This window comes from Monosiga brevicollis, genomic scaffold (genome assembly GCF_000002865.3).
Source record: "Monosiga brevicollis MX1 MONBRscaffold_3 genomic scaffold, whole genome shotgun sequence".
Taxonomy (NCBI): domain Eukaryota; class Choanoflagellata; order Craspedida; family Salpingoecidae; genus Monosiga; species Monosiga brevicollis.
In genome coordinates this window covers 2145539-2168554 of record NW_001865040.1, presented here as the reverse complement: position 1 = coordinate 2168554, position 23016 = coordinate 2145539, and the positions used below count along the sequence as shown (strand labels likewise).

General features: G+C 54.4%; 7 protein-coding genes across 7 annotated transcripts in view; 4 read left to right on the top strand and 3 right to left on the bottom strand.

The window, feature by feature from the left end:
• Nucleotides 1-144: 144 nt before the first annotated feature.
• On the top strand, nt 145-4421 carry MONBRDRAFT_14194 (uncharacterized protein; the record flags this gene model as incomplete). Its single annotated transcript, XM_001743457.1, has 12 exons — nt 145-409; nt 519-595; nt 695-874; nt 992-1116; nt 1204-1318; nt 1490-1681; nt 1774-1820; nt 1928-2087; nt 2179-2293; nt 2388-3397; nt 3512-3644; nt 3838-4421. The coding sequence occupies 12 exons, from the start codon at nt 145-147 to the stop codon at nt 4419-4421; spliced, it is 3003 nt and encodes a 1000-aa protein (XP_001743509.1).
• A 2634-nt stretch (nt 4422-7055) lies between these two features.
• On the top strand, nt 7056-7618 carry MONBRDRAFT_3671 (uncharacterized protein; the record flags this gene model as incomplete). The annotated part of the gene is made up of 3 exons (XM_001743456.1): nt 7056-7091; nt 7246-7425; nt 7547-7618. Coding segments are annotated over 3 exons (288 nt in total), but the record flags the coding sequence as incomplete, so codon positions are not given.
• Nucleotides 7619-8423: 805 nt separating this feature from the next.
• On the bottom strand, nt 8424-11487 carry MONBRDRAFT_23161 (uncharacterized protein; the record flags this gene model as incomplete). Its single annotated transcript, XM_001743136.1, has 11 exons — nt 8424-8683; nt 8762-8807; nt 8889-9011; nt 9090-9321; nt 9413-9484; nt 9642-9760; nt 9893-9970; nt 10063-10312; nt 10580-11036; nt 11140-11276; nt 11372-11487. 11 exons carry the CDS (start codon nt 11485-11487, stop codon nt 8424-8426), a joined length of 1890 nt encoding a protein of 629 aa, XP_001743188.1.
• A 729-nt stretch (nt 11488-12216) lies between these two features.
• MONBRDRAFT_36018 (uncharacterized protein) lies at nt 12217-14459 on the bottom strand. The gene is made up of 5 exons (XM_001743135.1): nt 13953-14459; nt 13710-13797; nt 13558-13622; nt 12930-13046; nt 12217-12822 (listed from the first exon to the last, which is right to left on the bottom strand). The coding sequence occupies exons 1-5, from the start codon at nt 14319-14321 to the stop codon at nt 12631-12633; spliced, it is 831 nt and encodes a 276-aa protein (XP_001743187.1). The 5' UTR covers nt 14322-14459; the 3' UTR covers nt 12217-12630.
• A 438-nt stretch (nt 14460-14897) lies between these two features.
• MONBRDRAFT_6025 (uncharacterized protein) lies at nt 14898-16119 on the top strand (the record flags this gene model as incomplete). The annotated part of the gene is made up of 4 exons (XM_001743455.1): nt 14898-15322; nt 15475-15649; nt 15749-15793; nt 15898-16119. Coding segments are annotated over 4 exons (867 nt in total), but the record flags the coding sequence as incomplete, so codon positions are not given.
• A 337-nt stretch (nt 16120-16456) lies between these two features.
• On the bottom strand, nt 16457-21016 carry MONBRDRAFT_19782 (uncharacterized protein). The gene is made up of 8 exons (XM_001743134.1): nt 20801-21016; nt 20522-20656; nt 20365-20409; nt 19807-20216; nt 17635-19619; nt 17360-17463; nt 17133-17191; nt 16457-17018 (listed from the first exon to the last, which is right to left on the bottom strand). Exons 1-8 carry the CDS (start codon nt 20996-20998, stop codon nt 16781-16783), a joined length of 3174 nt encoding a protein of 1057 aa, XP_001743186.1. The 5' UTR covers nt 20999-21016; the 3' UTR covers nt 16457-16780.
• A 1203-nt stretch (nt 21017-22219) lies between these two features.
• The window catches only part of MONBRDRAFT_23157 (uncharacterized protein), a gene marked incomplete at both ends in the record, with an annotated part of 3560 nt that continues 2763 nt past the window's right edge, over nt 22220-23016 (top strand). The window contains 3 exons of the mRNA XM_001743454.1: nt 22220-22429; nt 22509-22594; nt 22723-22934. Of these exons, the coding sequence (XP_001743506.1) occupies nt 22220-22429; nt 22509-22594; nt 22723-22934 (508 nt within the window). The remainder of the gene's footprint in view (nt 22430-22508; nt 22595-22722; nt 22935-23016) is intronic.

Sequence of the window (23016 nt, the reverse complement as noted above, 5' to 3'; positions counted from 1 at the left end):
CATGAGCCGTTTGGCATTTTTTTCCCCAGTCTCATGGCTTTGATGCTTTGATGCGTGCACCCCCCTCACCTCAGCCGTGTTGTGTCACTTCCCCTCCGCCTGGCCTGGCACGTTTGATAGCCATTGTCGACCACACCTGTCATCATGGCTCAGGAACAGGACTGGAATGCCGCCAAAGTGCGCCAGACCTACATTGACTTTTTCGTGGAGAAGAAGGAGCACGTGTTCTGGCCTTCATCCTCCTCGGTCCCCCACGATGACCCCACGCTGCTCTTTTGCAATGCTGGCATGAACCAGTTCAAGAAGGTCTTCCAAGGCACCGTTGACCCCAACAGCGACATGGCCAAAGTCTCTCGTACCGTGAACAGCCAAAAGTGCATCCGCGCCGGTGGCAAGCACAATGATCTCGGTAAGATGACTCTTTGACTCTGCGTCAAACACGCACGTGGACATTCGAGGCCTGTGCGTTTGCGACGAGCGCATGTTGCTGTACTCACTGCACGTGTGACATGTTACAGACGATGTGGGTAAGGACACGTACCATCATACCTTTTTCGAGATGTTGGGCAACTGGTCCTTCGGCGACTACTTCAAGGTAAGAGTCAATCTGGTCGACCAGCGCACCTGTGCCCATTGTGCCGGTTCATGACACACCTGCACACAAATCCTCACCAAATTACCCTTTGCCTTGCAGGCGGAAGCCATTCAGTGGTCGTTTGAGCTCTTGACTGAGGTGTATGGCCTTTCTGCTGATCGCCTGTACGCCACCTATTTCGAGGGTGACACCGAACAAAACATCCCCGAGGATGTTGAGGCCAAGGAGTTGTGGCTCAAGCTCCTGCCGGCTGATCACGTGCTGCCCGGCAACAAGAAGGTACGATACACCTTGTTTTATCGTGGGAAGTGTCTTTGCGAGGCTCTTTAGGCACTGGTGGCTTTAGTCTCAGGAAACTTGTCAATGCCAATCCTAACACTCACTTGGGTCACACAGGATAACTTCTGGGAGATGGGTGCGACTGGCCCCTGTGGCCCGTGCTCTGAGTTGCACTACGACCGCATCGGTGGCCGTAATGCTGCCTCGCTCGTCAACCAGGATGATCCAGATGTTTTGGAAATGTATGTCCTTGTTACCTTGACTGCGGTCGATCACGCCGACTCGACTTTTTCCACCACCCTCATCACTCTGGCTCGTTGTGTCGGCAGCTGGAACCTTGTGTTTATGCAGTTCAACCGCGAACCTGATGCCTCGCTGCGTCTGTTGCCGGCCCGCCACATTGACACGGGCATGGGCCTTGAGCGCCTCGTCTCCGTCCTCCAGGTACAAACAGCAGCCGGGGGAGGGTCTTGAACAATTATTTGGAAGCTGGGTGCCTTTTTTTTTTTTTTTTTTTTTAAAAAAGACAGCTTTGTTGATACTTTGTGCTTTCTTTTTTTCAATTTTTTTTTTCCTTTGGGCCAATCATGCCACTTTGATTCTCCCTTTGATCAGGACAAGCGCAGCAACTACGACACTGACGTCTTCCAGCCCTACTTTGACGTCATCCAACAAGTTTGCGGCTGCCGCCCCTACGCTGGTAAGGTCGGCAAAGAGGACGATGGCATCGACACGGCCTACCGTGTGCTGGCCGATCACATCCGCACCCTGACCATCTCCATTTCCGATGGCGGTGAACCCGACAACGTACGTATCTTAGCCCTGTTGCGACAGCGCGCACGCGTGCATCCCATCCCTTAAACCTCTCGGAAACGCGTCTCTTCCTATCCTTTCTGCAGACCGGTCGCGGCTATGTGCTGCGCCTGATCATCCGCCGTGCTGTTCGGTACGTCCTCGGCCCATAATACTCATCGTCGTCACCATAACCAGGCATGTTACTAGCCTTTCACTTGACTTGCAAAATAACATTTTTGCTCTGGCCGGTGGACATAGCTTTGCGGAGGACTACCTCAAGGCCCCCGAGTACTTTTTCTCTTCCCTTGTACCCACCGTTGTGGAGCAGCTTGGCGATGCCTTCCCCGAGATCAAGCGCGATCCCGAACACGTCATTGAGGTGCTCAAGGCCGAGGAGAAGCAGTTCCGCCGCACCCTGGTTTGTCCCTGCTTGCCACGCGAGCTGCCATGCGAGCTGCTTGATCTTCGCTGTTGATATTATTAACTCGTCTGACGTGTTCTTGATGCAGAACCGTGGTCGTCGGCTCTTCCAACGCGCTGCTGACAAGGCCACCGATGGCGTCATTGATGGACACGTGGCCTGGCAGCTGTGGGGAACCTACGGCTTTCCTGTTGATCTCACGAGTACGTTACAGGAGTTGGCCCTTGATTGGCTGCATGCAAATTGGCTTCCTGGCTGGCTTCTTCTTCTCATCCGTTCTCTTCTCACGTCGTGTAGAGGTCATGGCTGAGGAGCGCGGCTTGACCGTTGACGAGAAGACGTTTGAGGCCGCTCGCGAAGAGGCGGTCAAGGTCTCCCAAATGGGCAAGAAGATGGCCATTGAGGGCATCGACCTGGATGTGCACGACCTGGACAAGCTCAAGGCGGACGGCATCGCTGCCACCGACGATTCGTTCAAGTACGACTATGGCCTGGTCGGTGACAATTCTTACGAGTTCAAGGATTTGGAGGCCAAGGTTGTGGCTCTGCGCACCGAGTCGGGCTTTGTCGACTCATTGGATGGCAGCGATGACTCTGTCAACGTTGGCGTCGTCCTGGACCGCACCAACTTTTACGCCGAACAGGGTGGCCAGACCTATGACACGGGCTTCTTCCGGGACGCCAACGGTGAGCTTGACTTTACCGTCATGGACGTCCAGAAGAAGGGCCCATACTGCCTTCACATTGGCGTGCTTTCCAACGGCACGCTCAAGGTTGGCGACACGCTGACACTGAGCTTTGACGTTGAACGTCGCCGCCCATGCATGAGCAACCACACGGCTACGCACGTCCTCAACTTTGCCCTGCGCAAGGTGCTGGGCGAGGCCGACCAGAAGGGTTCACTTGTTGAGCCTGAGCGCCTGCGCTTTGACTTTACCGCCAAGAAGGGCATGACAATCGAGCAGATCCAGCAAACGGAAAAGCTTGTCAATGAGGTTGTCAACGCCAAGAAGCCCGTGGATGCCATGGATGCGCCCTTGGCATCGGCCCGCGAGATCAATGGCCTTCGCGCCATGTTTGGCGAGACCTACCCGGATCCCGTGCGTGTGGTGTCTGTGGGCGCCATTGTCAAGGACGTGCTGGATGACCCCGTCTCGGAGGTGGCTCTGGCCAACTCAATCGAGTTTTGCGGTGGCACGCACGTGAAGAACAGTGGTGACATCGTGCAATTTGCCATTTTGAATGAGGAGGCCATCTCCAAGGGCATTCGTCGCATTGTCGCCGTCACTGGCAGCGAAGCTCGCAAGGTCGGTCAGGAACTTTCGCCCCCCGCCCCAGTGTCCTCCTTTGAGTTGAGATGGCGGTTGTTTGTTGATTCGGGATGTTACCTGACCTTTGCATGCTACCCGTGGTGATGTTAGGCGCAAACCGAGGCCAACCGCCTGGATGCCGAGGTGCGTGATGACCTGACCATGAAGGAGGTGGTGGCGCTGGATACCGAGGTCAGCCAAGCTGCCATTCCCGCCACACGCAAGGATGCGATTCGCTCCCGACGTAAGTGCTTTTGAAATCGTCTCGTTGGTTCGCGTTCTTGTGCCGACCAGTGTTTGCCCGCTTCCGAAGCAAGGCAATCAGGAACCCCAGTTTATTTTTTTATTATTTTTTTTTTTTTTGGGGGGGGGGGAGGGTGATGCTTATTCATTTTTTATAACTATTTTTGTTTAATTTTTTGTTTTGTTTTGAGTAGTCAAAGCGCTGCACAAGAAGCACTCGGATGTGCTGAAGGAGCGCCGTAAAGCCATGGCGGGCAACGCTGAGAAGCGTGCGAAAGAACTGCTCGAGGAGGAAGCCAAGCCCGTTGTAGTGGAGGTGCTTGAGGTCGGCGCCAACGGCAAGGCCATTGGTGAAGCCCTCAAGGTCCTCAAGGTCGGTCGCCCCGACACGGCCTTTATGTTCTTCGGCGTTGAAGAGGGCGGTGTGGCCTTCAACTGCATGGTGCCAGAGGCACTGGTGGCCAAGGGCCTCAAGGCTGGCGACTGGGTCAGCGAGGTGAACAAGGTCCTTGGTGGCCGTGGTGGCGGTCGCGACCTCGTCGCTCAAGGCTCGGCTGATCAGGATGGCAAGGTTAGTGCCACATTCTGCCCGTACCGACAATGGCCGAACCTGCTGTGCGTGTTGACTCTCACTCTGGCATGCCCCTTGTTTGTCGCTAGGTCCCGGCTGCCGTTGCAGCGGCCGAGGCGTATGCTGCTCAATTCTCGCAGTAAATTCAGCGCCTGCTCGACGGCACAATTGGCCCGAGCTGCCTCGCAACGACTGTCCGCATCCTGATGCCTCGCTAAACTTCGGCGCCTTTTTCTTCTCATGTCTTTTCTTTTGCTGCGCCGATTTTGTCTTTGGCCCATTGTCGTGCTTCAGCGTGTTTCCTACATGTTGCTGACCTGCACCCCCAAATTCAAGTGTTGACTCAGCTCCCTTTTGGCCGAATCTGGTCTTCCAAATCAAGGAAAATTAATCAAGGAAAATGTGAGAAACTCATCATGAGGACTACCAAATGTCAGTCATCGGTGTCCTCCTCTCTTTTGTCTTTTTCTCTCTCTTTCTCTTCTCTCTCTCTCTCTCAATTCATCTCTCTCTCTCTCTATGGGTTCGCTCTCTTCCTCTCTCATTCATTTGTTTCCTCTCTCTCTCTCACTCTCTCACCCACTTATCAAACAACAACAACTGCTGGTGCTGCTGCTGCTGCTGCTGCTGCCGTCCACGAGTTGACAAAGGGCAGCCGAGTGTGGCTCAAATGCCTGCTCTGTCTGAGCACTACAGCAAGTTTTATACTCCTTTGCATTTGAACACTCGACGCTTGGCGTGGTGTTGTGGTCTGGACCACCAAGACGACATAAGTTCAACGTCTGGCGCTTCCTGGCCAGCCCGTCGCCCCTTCCAGACAACACACCAGACCTCAGAACTGGGCGCGCCTTGGGGCTTTGGAGCGCTACAAACCTGTGATTTCAAAGGCAGCAAGGCTGAAAGCAACAACTTGCACACACCGAAGCGGCCTCGACCGGGTTGCTGCTGCTGCTGCTCTGCTGTTCAACCAATGCTGGTGGCCCGACCGTCATGTCCTTGAGCATTGCGGCCTACACCTGGCCTTGAGCAGTTTGCCCCGTTTCCCTTGCCCTGAAGCGTTAGGTTTCGGGTGAAATCATACTTGCGTGCATAGTCGATTGTACCCGCAGCAGCTCCGACCACTTTTATACGTTCTTGCGACGTCTGCCATTGACTTACACGAATGGCCGACACCTCGGCACCTCCCGCCGGACGGGGCGGGGTGCGTGCTGCACCGCTCAACGGACCTGCGGCCCGTGGCAACCCTGCTGCCCGCTCCGGCGGCCCCCTTCAACCACCCCATGCAGGCGCTGTTCAAGCTTATGCCAAACTCCAAGGCGAAAACTTTGTCTACTACCTTCAGACCCTCAAGGTCACGCTGGGGCGCCATGTGGAAGGCGATGAGACAGCCATTGATGTGGATCTGGGACCAAGCCGGACCATTTCGCGCCACCACGCCACCATCGAGTACAACTTTGACCATCGCAAGTTCATCCTCTACCCCATTGGCAAGAACGGCGTCGTGGTAAATGGTCAGCTATTCCAACCCAACACGGCCGTGCCCCTTGAAACCAAGTGCGTGCTTCCGCCCCTTGAGCGACTCTGAGCAATGCCTTTTCTTCACTCACTTGGGTGCCCACTTTGTAACTCACTTCATGCGTTGACTGTCTGCTCCAGGACGGCCATCCAAATTGGTGATGTTTGCTTCTATTTTCTGCTGCCCATTGGCCGTGTGTCCCAATCCGTGAAGCCCATCTCCCACGCCCCCACGTTGCACTTGGGCCAACTTTACTCGCGAAGCCCCAGTCCCACTAATGACATTGTGACGTACGTGCCAAAGCAATTGTTGCTGGTTTCCTTCTTCGCCTAACTCTGCCATTGCCATATTCCAATCACCTGTCACCTGCTGTTGGAGCAACTCACCTGGCCACAACTTCACTCTCCTCTGATCATGAATAGATTGCCAAACAGTTCCATCGTGACGCGTGTCAACTCTCGCAGCAACTCTCGCAGCAACAGTCCTGTGGCTGGTGGTCGCGATGACTTTGCGGCCCAGTTGGTAAGCTGGCGAGGCCCCCTCCACGCCCAAGCTCAGCTTAATTGGCATCATCTTTGTCGCGCAATGCCCACTCTACCATGCCAGCGAGGCTCATTTGTCTCACGCGTGGTGTCGCGTGATTCCACTGCAGAGTGAGCGACTTGCTCCCATGATTCAAGAGCACCACCAGGCCGATCCCGCACATCTGCCCCTGGATCAGCCCGAGAGCGTGCAAGGCATCGCTGCCAAGGTTTGCCAGAGCAATAACCCCGCTCGCCAACCCCAGACCGTGGTCTCAACTCGTGCCTTCTTGCCGATTGGCCTTCTGACACGCCATTCACTTCTCGCTCTTCTCCTGTGAAATGAAACCCTCCTAGCTGATGAAGATTGCCGAAACCGAGGCACCAATCAGAGACCAAGCAGCCACACCACATGCCGCAGGCCCAATTGCGACCGCCACAACCACCAAGGCTTCTCCAGCCAAGGCAGGAGGAAAGGCTGTCAAAGCGCCACTCAAGTCCCGGAGAGGAAGCAGCACCAGCACAGCGAGTGCTGCCAGCAAATCAAAGTCCGCTTCGCTCGCCTTTGCTGCTCGCCTCGTCTGGCCGAAAAGCCGCATGCATGTCCAACTCGACTGACTCATGATGCCTCTGGACGACTGTGGTTGTGGGAATAGATCTGCCAAGCGACGCACTAGTGAAACAACGAAAGCGTTGGCTGCTGCCATGTCCGTGGTTGACTCTAATGACAGCATGGACGTAAACGATAACCCCGCCATGGATCTCGGAGGCGATGAGCATGAACCGTGGCGTTTGACCAACGCCAAGCCACCATATTCATATTCAACTTTGATTGCACAGGTCAACACTGTCGCCCGCTGCTTGTTTTCGCCCAACGGGCTTGTCTTGGTTTCGTTCGGCTATTCTTCTGGCTTCACCACCCCTCGTCTGCTGGCTCAACCTTGTTGCCAACCTCTCCCATCCGCCTCGGCCCGGGTCACCAAAACACGGACAGGCGGTATGGTCGCGCCCCGACTCCAAGATCACTCTAGCCGGCATCTATCAGTTTATCATGACCACCTACAAGTATTACGACATGGACGATCCCAGTGGTTGGCAGAACAGCATTCGACACAATCTCTCGCTCAACAAGGCGTTTGTGCGCGTCGCACGTGGGCCCGATGACCCTGGCAAGGTAACGCTGCTGTCGGTCGCGATACCTTACTTGTCTTGGCCTGAGGTCGTCAGATACACCTCAGCGGCCCGACCCATGTCACAAGACTTGCACTACCTCACCAGGCTAACCAACGACTTAGGGTGCCTTTTGGAGCATTGACCCCTCACATGCCGAGCAGCTTCGATCTGGCCTCTATCGTCGCCGATCACGTGGTCCCAAAAATGCCACCGGCAAGGTGAGCTGCAAGAGTGCAATTTAGCCAACTCGACGATGAATCAGCTCGTGTGGCTCGCCCGCCTCTTCTTTCGTTCGTTACAAAAGCATTGAACATTGTTCGCGTGGCTATTCTGCCATCGGTCATAGGTGAGCAAGCCAAAGCCCAAGGGCGCATCGCGTCGTAGCCGCACCAGTCAAAACGAGGCAGACGCAAGCCAGGCCTCCCACAATGATTCTTCACAGAGCCTACCTGGGTTAGTTTACCGTGTGTTCTGCTGCTCTTTTTTTTTTTTTTTTTTTTTTTTTACACTGTTCATCGGTCGCCTGTGGCAAGGCTAGACCGCCTCTTTCCAACCTGTCCCAATTTCGCTCATATTGCCCGCATAACCGCTTGTCTCTCTTAGGTTACCCGACTCGATTGATTTCAGCGCGTCCATTGTGAGTTCATTCCACGGCACTCATGTTTTTATTCTTAATTTTTTTCCACTTTCCTTCCATGCCCGACCCTGATCCAGCGAGTATCTCATCACCGCACTGCCTGTACATCTGCCTCTGCATTTGCCTCAGCTCGGATCAAGTGCCGCGTTTAGCAAGACCCAGCGCAGTTGACACCTGGCATGCGAAGCGTCTCTCTTTTGCTCTTTTGCCAGGACAAGGTCCTCTCCTTGGCATTCCGCCCAGTGTCGACTTTGAATTGGTTCATGTCTGTCTGTTGTTTCTTGAGCACCATGATGCCTCTCTCTTTTTGTTTCTCTTCTGCGTTTCCTTTTTCCTCTTCTTCTTCTTCATCCCTCCCTCTTCTATGCGTGACTTTCCCTTTTCAAAGGCTTTGCCTCAGGTCGTGGCTTGTTAGCCGGGGCGCGTCCTCTCACTTTTCCCTTTGAGACATTGCATGGATGTTCAAGGCCCATGTTAACCTTTTCTTCTTTCTCTTCCCAAACTGCCGACAGTGGCTCTTTTTTTTTCCACTCCTCCAGATCTTGATTTGTTTTTTTGTTTTTCTCTCTCTTTTTAGGCTTGGCAGTGACCACGCATGTAGTTGATTTCTGACTCATTTCGCCTGAACAACACAATACTCACATTTTGGGAAGATACCAGTTTTTTTTCGTGGGTACGAATGCTTAAACCTGGGCCTGACGTGACAAGTCGCCACGAAAATGCACTTGGTCTTGGGAATGATAAATCTACGCGGCGCAGACAGATTCACCAGCAAGCATCATATGAGACGTGCTTCGGGTCGATTGAAACGAGCTGGAATGACGTACATGACTGCTTGGCAGTTGTTGTGGCGCCTGGACGGCAATTTCGTCATCAGTGCCAAACACCATCTCTTCGTGGGGTAGCACTTTGGCCGAGACCAAGCAGGCATCAATTGACGCCAGTCGCTCCTAGCATGCGTGGAGGGAAGATTGAGTTGGCCCATCCTCGCACAAGCTAGCCAAGATACATGCGCCTTGGCTGATTACCTGGTACAAGCTTCGTAGTGCTAACAGCTGGTCTGTCGGGGCGTCATCCCCTTGCCACTTTGGTGCTTCCTCACGCAACAATGCAAAGGACTCTTGAATGTGGCCATCGACGGCATGCAAAAGCAACTGTTGGGCCGCGGACTGGGCGGCCCGGCCCTTGAGTGCTTGCATTGAGACAAGCTCGTGATACAAGCGGCGCGTGCGTGCCTCGGCCTGGCGCAAAGCATTGAGCCTATTAAAGACCAGGGGGCACAAACCCAACGCAAATAATCTGAGTCTCGTTGCGGCTGTGACACGACCAATCATGAAGGGGCAACACGTACTTGGCGCGCACTGCCATGGCCTGTTTGGTGCTGAGCGTTGATAGAAGCACACGTTCGGCTGCTTTGGAATTACTGCGCAACAGAAACATGAGCGCCAATGGATTGTGAAAAGGATGAAACACTCAAGGCATCAAAGTATAAACTGTTGGGGATGGACATTCTTTTGCCAAACATTGCGTCTTCGGGTCCATTGGGCTGGACAGCTCGAGCTCATATCAATGGCACGTACCGCTCGACCAGACTTTGGAGATTATTAACGTCCTGCGCCACGGCTTGCTCCTCTCGTCGTGTTCGTCGCGTGGTGTGGCGAGCCTGGTGCAAGCGATTGCTTGCCATGGTTTGCAAGCGCTATCAACCCATGGCCGCCCAAGGTGAGCAAGCTGCAATCAGCTGAAGTATAGTGTATAGTGTATAGTGCAGTACGTTCGCTTGGATGGAGGATGGTGTTGAGCACCTGCAGTTGGGGAGAAATTCGCTTACTTTAGCCTCGCGCGCCTCAAGAGCGCGCTGTTGATGTGGGCTAAGAGCAACACCTCGGAATCGCTCAACCAGATCCGGCTGCACACGGACAGGATGTCAGCAACACATCCGGGGCCAAGATTCGGGGGGGGGGGGAGGGGGGTGGCCCACCAGCAAAAGACTCTACGTACCACTGCTGTGCGCTGGCGACTGCCCTGCGACTGCGCGTGTGTTCGACTCAGTGCTCGAGCGGCAGAGCGTGGTGACGGCTTGCTCTGGTGTGTTTTGTTGCCACGACGCGGCCGGCGTGTCGAGGAGCCTGCAGATGGCTTCGAGTGGCTGGCGTGGGGTGGGTGCGGCATCGGGGTCTCGGAGCTAGACTGCACGCCATTGAGCACCTCTTTCAGAAGTTGCTGACGACGCAGACCACCATGCTCTCGGCTGAGGTCGTCAAGTGGGGGCCCCGGCCGAGCATTGACAAGATCTGGCTTGATCTGAGGAGGCGTCGTAGAGCTGGATTTTGGATCATGGGCAGGAGGCGTGCCAGCAGCGACACGACAATCTGAACTCGCAGCGACACGCCTCTCCGGGCTGGCAATCTTCCGAGTCCAGCGCGAGCCTGCTGAGGCGGTTATGGAGTTTGGATCTGCCGTAGCTGAATGATTCGTTGGATGGACAGCTGACACGGAGAAAGACTGGACTCTTGACTCGCCGTCCCCAACTTTAGCTGCGCTTAATTCAGCGGCATTGATGGGTTCATCCGCAGAGTTTGTTGCTTGACTTGCTGCCAACTGCCGCCGAGCCTGATCGAGCAGCTCGCGGGCACGCGAGGCCACCTCGGCGCGCTCTTGAAGCAGACGATTGCGTATGGCTACACTATCAGGTGACAGCCTCGACTCTGTGTCTGTTGCAGGCGGAAGATTAGGCACAACCGCCGGGGCCTTGGCCGCAGCTGCAGGGACCGTGGGGCTAGCCGGATAGTGATTTGGCCCTGGGCCAGAGCCATTGATTCGAGCCGACTCTTCAATCAGGTCTTGCCCTTGGTCAAAGGACCGCATGGATGCCGTCAGCGGCTGGAGCTCAAGCAGCAACTCGGCCAGGTTGTTGAGGTCCCCGACTGACTTGGCACGCAACCGAGCCGAGCTGATGTGATCCAAGGGCAAATCTTTGAAGGAAACAGTAAATAGCAAGGTGAGAGCCGCCGCATAGCAAGTGAGTCAACACCCATCCGTGCTGTGCTTCCACGAGACTGCGGCAGAAAGGCTTACGAAGAACGTCGTTAGCAATGAAGACGAGGGCGTCGTCGAGCGAGACAAAGTCCCGAGCAAAAATACAGGCCAGAATGCCAACCAGCATGTCCTCGGAGAGATCGGTGAGGGTCAGGCTCTCCGCGTCGGCAATAAAGCTACCAGCCAAGCACCGCCAGCGTGCGACGCACAACGCCGCCGCCTCCTCATCCATAATGATCGCCCAGCATAGACCCTCAACCCAACTACGAACCAGCTCTGCACTGCAGGCTCCTCAAACGACGACACGAAGAGAGAGAGAGAGAGAGAGAAAAAATTAAAAATTTTGTCGCTCGTGGAAATTTCGTTGTGAAAAGGTAAAAACGCCATTTGTATGTTATATTATGAACAGCACATTTCAACAAGTAATCCCCTTAGCTCAGTTGGTTAGAGCGCAGGTCTAATAAACCTGAGGTCGTGAGTTCGAGCCTCGCAGGGGATACACCTTTTTTTGTTTTGTTTTTCTTTCACTCGCCGACAAGGTGTTTCTTTTCGACCGGGTGCGCTCCCTTCACACTGCTGCCGACCAGGGTGGTGGGCCATAAACCAGGGTGCTGGTACATGAACCTGGGTGCGTGTCAAGTTTCTTTTCTTTTGTTCATTCTCATTGAATGTTTTGTGTTTTTTTTTGCTGGGCGTGCTGACAATACATTTTTCTTTTGTTTGGCTACAATGTACGATAACTGGTCATATTTTTATATTGTATTAAGCCGTTCTTTCTTCATCAATCATCCCCTTAGCTCAGTTGGTTAGAGCGCAGGTCTAATAAACCTGAGGTCGTGAGTTCGAGCCTCGCAGGGGATACATTTTGTTTTTTTTGTTTTGCTGTTTCTTTTTGGGCACGAGACGTCGGGTGGTCTGTTACCGCCATCTCAATGCCATGGTCTCTTTATGATGCGTGCAGGTTTACGGTGCTTCCTTCCGCCTGGTTTCGTGATGGACATTCGTCTCAAGGGTTCGATGTGCCATCGTACCAACGTCTAATGATGCGATGTTTACTCTTGGGGTCTCCTCTTGGGATGGTTCAATAACACACCGAGGTCGAGGAAAAAATTTAATGACGACAACATTATTGTTAGATTGATTGGTCAATGACGTGTTGGCCGGTCAGCTGCCGCAAGACACGGCATACGGCATGCGACTCAGCCATCATGCATCTAGGATAGACACCTGCTATCAGGCATGCAGCATGGAGGTACCTCGGCCCCATACTTACGTTACAAGCAAACAAATAAAGAACAAGCAAAAAAAACAACGATAAATTCGTTGAAATGGCATAAAAATTACAAGACGGGTGAAAGCGACGTCCAAGAAGAGAAGCGAATGCACGAAAACGCAGGCACCCTGCCTCTACACTAAAGTAGACGGTCGGATGCGAGCGCGAGTAAATCGACGCAAAGTCTTTCGTTGCACCAATTGAAACAGCAGACAAAACATCCACACGCCCATGGAATGCAAAAGCGGAGCGGTCGGTTAGGATATAAAGCGCCAACTCTCGGAGATCTGAGAATAGGCCTCGTAGAGCGTGAGCTCACGAAGACGCAGGTATTCGGCACGTAAGAAGACAAAGAAAAACACCATGCTGAGACTGTCCACAAAGAGAATCAAATCTACCCAACTAAACACGTTTAGGATGCAGCGGCCTGGCAGGATGGTCTGCCACACCTGCCAGCGAGACACACGCACACCCACAAGGGTCAGAGGGCAAAACACGTGCACCGTGCCCAGCCATACGCCAGATTCAACGCAAGATGTGGCGAATCCAAACGTACCAACGGCGGCAGGGCGTTGACACAGCTGAAAACCACGCCAACAAAGATGAGACACCGCATGCCCACGGAAGGCTTGAAATCGCCCGCATAAAAAACGACGCGCATTACAAAGATCAGCTGCAAGCGACAGGTACAAAGAAGCGTGAGTCAACACCACCAACACCCCGCCGGTAGCATCAACCGGAGGGCTCACGGCGGAGGCGTGACAAACAAAAGTGTAAAGGAACGCAAGGAACGCGCACCTGTAGCAATTGAAGGAGCCACAAGCAAGCAAGATGAGCCCAGTACAGCTCCTGCACAAAATGCACGGCCAGGGCCTATCACCAAGGGCAGTGCAATGGCGCGAAACGACTTGTGAGGTGAGAGGATAAAGGAATGCCCCCCTTGCCTGCTCCACGGTACACACACAAACACGCAGTCCTCCCCAAGCTCAAAAGCAATAACAGACCTGTGCAACCAGACAACCAGTGTACCCGGCAAAGACCAGGGTCAACAAGACCACCGGAGCCCGGGAAAGCGTGCAACAGGCCGCCCGCTCAGATGAGGCTTGCTGGTTATGAGAACGTGCAGGTTTGGGGTGAGTCTACCCAAGGACACCCAAAGGCGCGCGGTTCAAGAGCACTCGCACCTTGGGACGCCGAGTCGGGGTGATAAGCAGCACAGCCGCTTCGCTATCCAACGGAGAGTTGAGACCTGCAAACAGCACAAACAAAGAGTCACACAAAACAGCCTGGCCGAGGTCGAGGGGGCGAGCGGCGGAGCCTTGAGACCAGCACATACTCGGCTCGGCTTGAGGAAACTGGCGAAATTTTCGTTGATGCAGGAGAGCGCAGCACAGAGACACATTGGCAGCACCGAGCATGATGGCCTAAACACCCGCGAGACGGGCAACGTGCAGGCCACAAGGGACCCCAAGGGAAGGTCAGAAAACGCGTCGTGTCATCAACGCCGCCAACACACGGGTTGAGATCGTCATGTTCGCCAGGCCAGGCGTGCGAACGAGCGTGATTCAGGACAACGTACGCTTAGAAGAAAGACGACGAAATCCAGGTCGCCGCCGGCCGAAGCCGTGTAGCCATAGCGCAGCGCACCCAGAATGCCTCGGACAGCCAAGCAGGCAAACGTCAAGACCCAATAGGTATTGGAGATGAAGCTGTTGTGCAGGCGACGCTCAAAAACGACGAGCGAGTTGTATTTGGTGTTGGTGTAGAGGGCAAAGCAGCAGCCCATCACAGCCCAGAGGATAAAGATGCCCGCCGTGATGGGATGCATATCATGTTTGGAAGTCCAATGCGAGACTGGGCAATCGGGCAGGGCATGTCCATGCAAATAAAAACGGTGATCGTCAGGTGCCATTGTGGACAGTCCGCCTACGTGGCGTGCCAAGAGCATTTTCGGGGCTGCTCTGAACCCCAAGTCTACCGTCTTGGATGCCGATTCCTGCTACGGCACCGTGCACCACATCCAAAAGCAAGCCGTTCTCTCTCTCTTAGCGAGGAGGCGCCAGCGCCATTGTTCTGCAAATTTACGAGAGACAGAGAGAGAGAGAGAAGAAAAATTCGAGAGAGAGAGAGAGAGAGAGAGAGAGAGAGAGAGAGAGAGAGAAAGAGTTTAAAGAGAGAGTTTGAAAACTTAAGAGAGAGAGAGAGAGAGAGAGAGAGAGAGAGAGAGAGAGAGAGAGAGAGAGGAGAGAGAGAGAGAGAGAGAGCGAGAGTTTGAGAGAGAGTCTGAGAGTCTGAGAGGGAGCGACATTTAGCAGTTGGCGGTGAGCGGTTTGGTGGTGGTGGTGTGGCAGGAGAGCGCTGGAGTTGGCGTTGATCTGCCTGCGGACAGTATCTGTAGTGCGGGCAGGATACGCGGAGGGCTGGGTGGTGCGTGGCGCATGCAGTACGGAGGATGACAGCAGCGGGCGGTGGTACCGAGTCAGTTCCCACGGGGACACCCACGACTGCGAGCATGGCAGCCAACATGCCGCGTCTTCCCGGGTTGAAGCGTGAAAGCGAGACGATCGGCGACTGGCACTTCGAGACGACCAAACATCACATGCTCGTGTCTCGTTGCCATCGACAGCCTCCGTGCAATGCCGACAGTGAAGATCCGGCGCAGCTCTGTCAATTTTGTGCCATCTCCCGTGACATTTCCTTCCCGTTGCCGGAGGAGCTCTACCCCAACAACACACTGCGAATCACCCACCTGCCATCCCAGTGCACCATCTCGGTACGATTACGAGCCCTTGACCCGTACCCGTCTGCCTACGTGGTGGGCTTTGCATTTTTGCTTTGCCGCTTCGCGAATGCTTCAAGATCATCCGCCTGTCCACTCGCCGCTTGTCGCGTGGCGGTCACTCACAACACAGAGCTACCTAGTTTGATGCCGTGCAAGCGCTTCACGGTGTAAGGGCTGACCAGGACGTGGTGAAGGTGGGCTATGCAGAGGAATGGCAAGAAGCTCGAAAGTAAGCCTGGTTCATGCACCGCCATATTTTCGAACAGCCAACTTGAACCTGACTGTATCGGACGCTTCGGCTGGCCTTGGCCGACCATAGGGCCTGGACTCGCGACATGGAGACGGCGCACGAATTTGATTGGACCTACACCACCGAGTATCAAGGCAATGTGAGCCCTGGCATGATTGCCGAGCCCACGGAAGAGCGCATCGACTATCAAGCCCTTAGTCGGCCCGAGCGCATACTATTTGCTGAAGAGCTATTTCTCTATGCCGTAAGCACCCTCTGTGGTGGTGGCACGGCCAGGCCAGACTACTTGTACATACAAATCGCACATCTCATTCTTTCACCTTGTGACTCGCCTTTTTTGCAGGACGACTTTGGTGATAACGGCCAAGCAATGCTGAGTGTGCGAATGGTAAGAGCCTGACATCATGACTCAGCGGCCTCATTTTGCCACACGATCTCACGGGTGCACTCTTGGCTTGACGCGCGCCTACGCTCTGATGATACGGGTACCAGCGTGCCATGCCAAGTAGCTTTTTGGTCCTGCTACGCTTGATCGTACGCGTTGATGGCCTCTTCATCCGAGTTCGGGACACCCGGTTCTATCATCGGTTTGGCTCGGACGGCGTGATCCGGGAGCACTTTGATTTTGAGGGACAAACCAAAGATCTGGAAGCCGACTTTACTGACCCCAACGAACTACGTGCTGCCAGAGCAGCGTTGTACAACCCCGCAAAGGTACATGCTGCCCAACTCTTGATTGTGAGGCTTTCACATCAGCTCGCGCTCACTGCCGGTCTGTCGCGCTTCAGCTCAACGCCATTATTCCCAAGCTCACGCAAAAGAAGAGCTCAAACGACAAACTGCGCTGGTCAGCATGAGGACGACAAGAGAGCGACCCATGCGTCCGCGACGCGTTTGACTCCCCTGATAAATGCCACACTCAGTTGAGGTGGTCGTTTGGCCGCGCAAAGCCTGTTTGCCACGCGCCCCAAAATAGAGATTGTATCGTGTTTCATCGTCAGGTCACTGTGGAGCTGACGGAGGAAAGTGTCACCAGACAAAATAATGCATTGCGATCAGTTTTGATTTGATCAAAAACTCGTTCCTTTCCCCAAAGGCGCGCATGCATGACACCGTGCAACGGTGCACACCGCAAGGGGGCGGTGCGCAGGGCCCAGGCTGATAGGAGGCACCCCGTTCAAACATGCAAACAACACAACAAGCCACTGGAGCGGTGCAAGAACAACTCAAGGTTGGAGAAAGGATTCACACAAAGGTTATCGGAAACATTCAACCTCACTGTCAAAACAAAGACCGGGGTGCAAGACCAGAAGGCACAGACCCAGGAAAGCTAGGGACATGGAATCTAGGACAACCCACATCTTCATCTCACAATTTAATCATCGGCCATGTCATCAGCCGCGCTCATCATGCCTGGAATGGTGGCCAGTCGCTGTTGCTTTTCAGTACGCGCGGCGGTCAGCTGCTCCTGACGCTCCGCCAAATACAAGCTGTCCAAGTCCTGCCCAACTGCCTCCTTGCACTGGACCAAAAAGTCGCGAAAGTGACCCTTAAACTGCGGCAAGTTATCATCGTATGCAAAAAAGCCGTCGACGATCACGCTCAGCTGTTGCCTATGGGGCGCCGTAACATACGTACAAGCGCATCAGCCGGGCATCTCACCAGCGCCCCCAACCACAAAGCCCCAACCACAAAGAGGCCATGGCTTCGCCAGCATGCCAACATACTTTTGCAAATGCGGAAAAGCCGAGGAGAGAAGTGATGCAGCCCACTGTTCCAGAAACACCTGAAGATGCAGAAACACGACCCAGCGGCAAGCGGTTCCGCGGTTAGTACAGCGCATCAGAGGGAACGAGAAGTTGGGCGGAGCACAACGCGAGAAAAATCAAGTCATCCATGATGCAGGGAAGAGAGTGACCACGGGTGCGCATGGGCAAACTGCGAAAAGACGCACTCGGTTGGGCATGCTGGGGTCCTCCTTGTTGAGGGGAAAGCTCAGCTTGTCATGCTCAACAATTTCAAACAGCTGTGCCAAGATGGCGCTGTGGTAGTTGATGCCTAGGAGGAAAAAATGGTCAGAAGTGAGTCCAAGCGCGAGCGCTGACCCTCACGCACGAGGGTGGGGGTGGTGCTCCTTTGAAGTTTCAACAGCCCTGACTTGATGCTACCATCGACAAAGATTGCCTGCCCAACAGCCACAGCGACAAAGGAAGGCACGCGGTAACAAACCCGAGAGGTGGGCGGAATCAGTGGCAACCGCAAAAATGTTGGTCATGAGTTCAGTGTAAAAGGCCTTGTAGAAATCCTGCTCCAAATTGGGCACGTACTCGAGCTTTTCCAGCAGCTCCTTGACAATCTTCAGAGCCGTATCCGACACATTTCGCATGGGATGCTTGATGCCCCACATGATGGCATAGAAGAACTCAGACCACTGGGGCATCGAGAGGTTACCCAAGGCCTGGAAGCACTGCTGCACAATAGCAAGAAGGAGGTTGTAAAAGGCAACGCGGTGCTCCGGGTAGCCCTCGAGGTCATCCTTGATCATTGAAAGCGTGCTTTCAAAGATTGCTGCAAACACGTTCATGACACACGGGTTCATAGCTTCACGCAGACGGTTGATGATGGTGCAAAAGGAGACCAAAACTTCGTGGTCACGGGCGTCGGGATCCGATTCCTGGTAATCGCCCAAGACTGCCTCGAGCAGGGAGGGAATAATATTTTCCATAACCGCTGCGGGGTCACAGCAGCGGGCAATCCAGGTTGAAACGAAGCGGAGAATCTCGCGGCGAACGGCACGCATGGCCTTGAGGTGGCTGGTGGGGACGGCTTTGACGCCACGCACGCCCTCATGAATGTTGTTGTTGAGAGTGCGGTAGACGGAAAGCATGTCCAAGTAAATAGCGGCTAGCTGGGTCAGGAAGGGGTCGCCGATGCTGCGGCACGCGGCCGTGTTAGCCTTGAGAATATTGACCAAGGACTTGAGGGTGGCAGGCTGCTCAAAGACGGACACATCTTGCGTGGCATCGGCAATGATGCGGGCCCACTCTCGGTTGGGCAGCTCCATGAGCTTGGCGATGAGCTGCGTTTGCATGGTCACGGCTGGAGCCGCCGCGATCATGTGACCGACGGCCTCACAAAACGTATGCACCTGCTGGGCACCGAGGTCAATGGTGATGACGGCCATCTTGCTGAGGATCTCCTCCACAAAGGGAGAGACCTCACCCATTTGCAACTCCACAAACATGCTCTTGCACTTGATGGCAATCTTGATGAAGGTATCGCATGCCATGTCCTGCACACCCTCGTGCTTCTCGTGCATAAACTCAAAGAGCTTGTTGACGACGGTCTTGAGAAATTTCCAGTGTGCGCGCAGGAAGCGCGGGTATTGGCCAACCACGTACATGATGTTGGCAGCAATGGCGGCCTTGTCATCCTTTTTTGTTTGAAACTCGCACAGGTTGAGCAAGTCGCGGATGACCGTCACCAAGAAGCGTTTTTCGTCCTCCACGGTCATGGCTCCGCTGATGGAGCCAATGGCCCAGCACAGCTTGTTGAGGGCAGTGCGATTCCAGTTGACACCCGAGGCCTGACCGCTGAGCTGACGGGTCATGAGGTGCTCCGTGTCCGAGCAATCCAGGTGAGTCAAGTACACCAGGGTGAAGCGCATGGTCTTGTACAGCTCGATAGTGTCCGTATCCTTGACGTGCTCGCGCACGACCTCACCATCGTCCGTCTCAACGACGAGCACCTCCTCCGGTTTGGCCATGTTGTTGATCATGACCATGCGCACCTCGGACATGATGGGTGCGTACATCTCCTTGCGAGTGGAATCGGAGCCCACGGCCAGGCTGCCCGCGCGATATGAGCGATAGCCCGCCGACTCGTTGTACAGGCTGCTGGCCAAGGCATTCCAATATTCGAGGGTGATTTTGAACACCTCCTTGTCGTCAATGTTGGACATCATGATGAGGTAGCGCAGCGCTGACATGAGCATGTCCAGCTTCTCGCCGGCCACTTCAAGCAGAGCACCGTGCTCCCGAAGCCACGAGGTGAAGAAAAGAGCGAGGTAGCGAATAAAAGCCTGCTCTTCCATGGAAGAGGATTCCCATGCACCGCGGACGTCAGTGCCGGGTGGCAGCATCTGCATCAGTTGTTCCAAAATGAGCTGGAACAGCGAAAACTGTTTTTGTTTAATCTCCTCGAGGGTGTCAGGGCTCATGGTGGCAGCCATGTCTCCGGGCAGAGCCGCTACGCAAGTCGATCAAGAAAAACAAACAAAAACAAAAACGGACAGGCGTGAGTGAAAATCAATCAGCAAGACCTCTCGGAATGGCGGTCCCAAGAAAGGGGGCGGATGGCGGGTATGTCGGTTTGGCCGAGCAGCGACAAGCAGCAGACAACTGACCAATTTCGGCAAGGCACTGCATGGTGGCGTTGCGGAAGAGGGGCACGCCCAGGAACTTGGTGACGAGCAAGGGAACCAGATCAGAGCTGAAGACGTAGCCGATGGGGATCCAGTTGAGGAAGCGCAGCATAGTAGCGAGCGTCTGATTGATCAGGGAAGGCACATTGGACATTTCCATGACAAACTGGCACAGCTCAAAGATGGCACCAAACTCGTCACAGAGGGCATCCTTGAGATGTTGAGCCTTGACCTGCACGATGCGACCCTTGGAAAAGTCAAAGACCTCCTCGGACAGGAGCTCGAAAATTTGAAGATTATTTTGACACAATGACTCGCTGGTTTTGCTGGCGCCAACAATGTCGGGTACAAAGGATTTCCAGCGCTGAGGCCACTCTTGCTTCACAATCTGCAAATAAAGGCGAATGTGATGCATCAGCAAATGATGAGGGGACTGCTGTGTTGGACGCAGAGATGTCAGTAGTCCAGCAAGCTACTGCCAGAGGGCCACGATCCAGTCAGCGCAACATGAGGTGGACGCGACCGAGTCAGCATACCTGAACAAGTACGGCGTTGAGTTTGCTCAGGAGCAGCTTCTCTCGCTAGATACGGCAAGCACGGCGATCGATGCACGGTGAGCAATTGAATAGTCTATTCACCAGGCGACGAGCGCTGGGCTCGATATTGACCCCTCGACCGTGGTGGCGGGGTTACCTCAAGGCTCTCGAAATTGGAGGAGAGTTGGATGATTGTGTTAACAATAAAGTCTTTCATGCCTTCCGTCTGCTGTTGGGGCAGGATCTTCCACTCTGACTTGATTTTGTTCAGCAGAATGTTGAGGGCAAAATACTGAGTTTGGGTACGAGGGCAAAAGTGATGAGTGATGTGTCAAATGAGTATGCGGTGGCCAGGACGTCACTGCAGCCACTCTGACTCCTTGAGCGGCAAGTACCAGTCGACCGGTCAACAAAAGAAGGGACAAGGGCAACGAACCTTGGTATTGGAGGAGCTTGACTCTTGCAAGACCTGATAGACACGCTGCCAGGCATCACTGTGACGCTGAAACTCGCTCAGAATTTGCTCGGCCAGTTTCTGTTGCGGGGAGCCGGGTATACCCATGTACAGGTATTCAACCAGCTGGTCCAGCACAGCCACATCGACACGCTCAGCCTTGAAGTCGAGGATGCTCATGGCTTGTTCCTCAGAGAGCGCCATGGCTGCGGTTGCTATTCACCAAGGGGTGGGTCAAGGCTCAATGCCACCACGCCTGGGCCGTTATTTTAATAAAAATTCAATAATGGAAAAGGACGGAAAGAAGCAGAAGACGAGGCTGTCGTCCTGTTTTGGCGAATGATTTTGCCCCTTGACAAGACGGGCTGCTTGGGCGAGGTGGCGGCGGGACGAGCAGGTTTACATGCAGTGAGCCAAGACTAGGTCGCGACACAACGATTTGACGCGGCTCACGATGACGACGCCCAACACGAGACAGGGAAGAAGGGACAAGTGGTGGTGCAAGGGTTAACCGAGGCCGGACGGTGATGACGAGGACAAGTGGTCGTACGTACCTTACCGCCAATGACCCCGACGACAAAACCCGAGAGCGCCCTTCAGACACAAGGGCCAGGGGACCAAGGGGTGATGGCGAGGTGAATGCTATTCAGGGCTAATCAAATGACAAGGGCTAACGGGACCAAGAGAGAGGGGGGGGGAGCGGTTCTGTGGTGGTGCCACCTACTGGGAATCCGAAAGTAGTGCCCTGTGTTGTGTGTGTGTGTGTGCGTGTGTGTGTGTGTGGCAACAAGTACTAACGTGTGTGTGTGTGTGCGTGTGGTGGTTGACTGGAAAAACCGGTTTTTTCGAATGTGCGTGTTGTGTCTTTTGAAATTTTCGTTTGTCTGACAATTGAGTGATTTTTTCGAGACGGCGATGGAACTAGAAACACGCATTAACAACGGCGATATACAACACGTGTTTAGAACAGATGTTCTCTCCACCATCGCCCAGCTTGGCGACGTTACGTGTGTGAGAAGCCGTCAGTGTCAGTCGAATTGAGTGCAGCCGAAAACGGCAGCGCCTGCTGTTGACAGTGAACCGGGACTGACGTCGTAGGGATTCGTAAGGAGCCAGCGCGCTTGTGCTGCTAGCTGATGTGGCACGCTCCTTTTCCTCAAGCCGGCCTTGGGCCCCTTGCTTTTCTCCTGCCTGCGAAGCGGTTGTCCACCAGGTCGGCCTTCAGTTGCGTGGGTTCCATTTTTATTTTTTTGACGCTGTACATGTACGACGTCTGGCTTCGATTCGAGCTTTCCTAGCGCACAGAGACGGAAGTAATCACGCAGCAGACGTGTGCCACCACGAGGACCTTGGCGGTCACTCACAACCAGACCTGGCCTTGGGTCAAGGTGGTCTGGCAACATGGCGCCTCACCCGCCGCGAACCTTTGAGGAGCTGTGTAAGTTTGCAGAAACTTATCCGGCACCGACACAGCGCAGTAAAGCCGATGAAACCATTGAGCGTCTTCACAACAAGGCCATTAGTTGTGGCAAGCAGCAGCTGGAAACGGCTTTTACGTCTCTCTGGCGCGCAGCCCACCTAGCTTCAGCTGCACAGCGACTGCCTGTCAAGGTGAGAACGACTTCTGTGTCACCGCAACTGCTGACATACAGCGTAGGTCGAGCTTGACATCTGATGCCTTTTCGCTTAGGATGCTGCTCAAGCCAAGCGCGCCGCGCTCGTCATTGAGAAGGTCTTTGCCCTCTTGGACACCATCACACCCGCTGTGAAGAAGCGGTCAGTGACTCCGATCCCTCCTGTTTCCTCTGAATTGCAGGGCTCTTGGTCGACCCGGTTTTCGCTGGCTGGCACACTTGCACGATCACTGTGATTGCCGCCTCACTGGACCATTGGGCTGCTTGCAGTTGTGCGGCAGCAGCGACAGCAGCTACGACGGTGGCTGCTGGTAGCTCAACTCCCCATGAGCACGGAAATCCAAAACACTCGCAGAGTCACTCAGACGACCCTTTTGATCTACCCAGCGTTCCCTGCGAGGACTTTCAAAAGTATTATCAAGCGCAACCTCGACGCTCCGAGTCAGAACTGCAAGAGGACGTCGCCAAACTGCGCGATGGCGGTAACCCTGTGGATACAGAGTCCAGCTGCTTGATGCGACAGCAAAGGCCCCGTCGCCAACCCCGCCCACCATTGCATCCTCT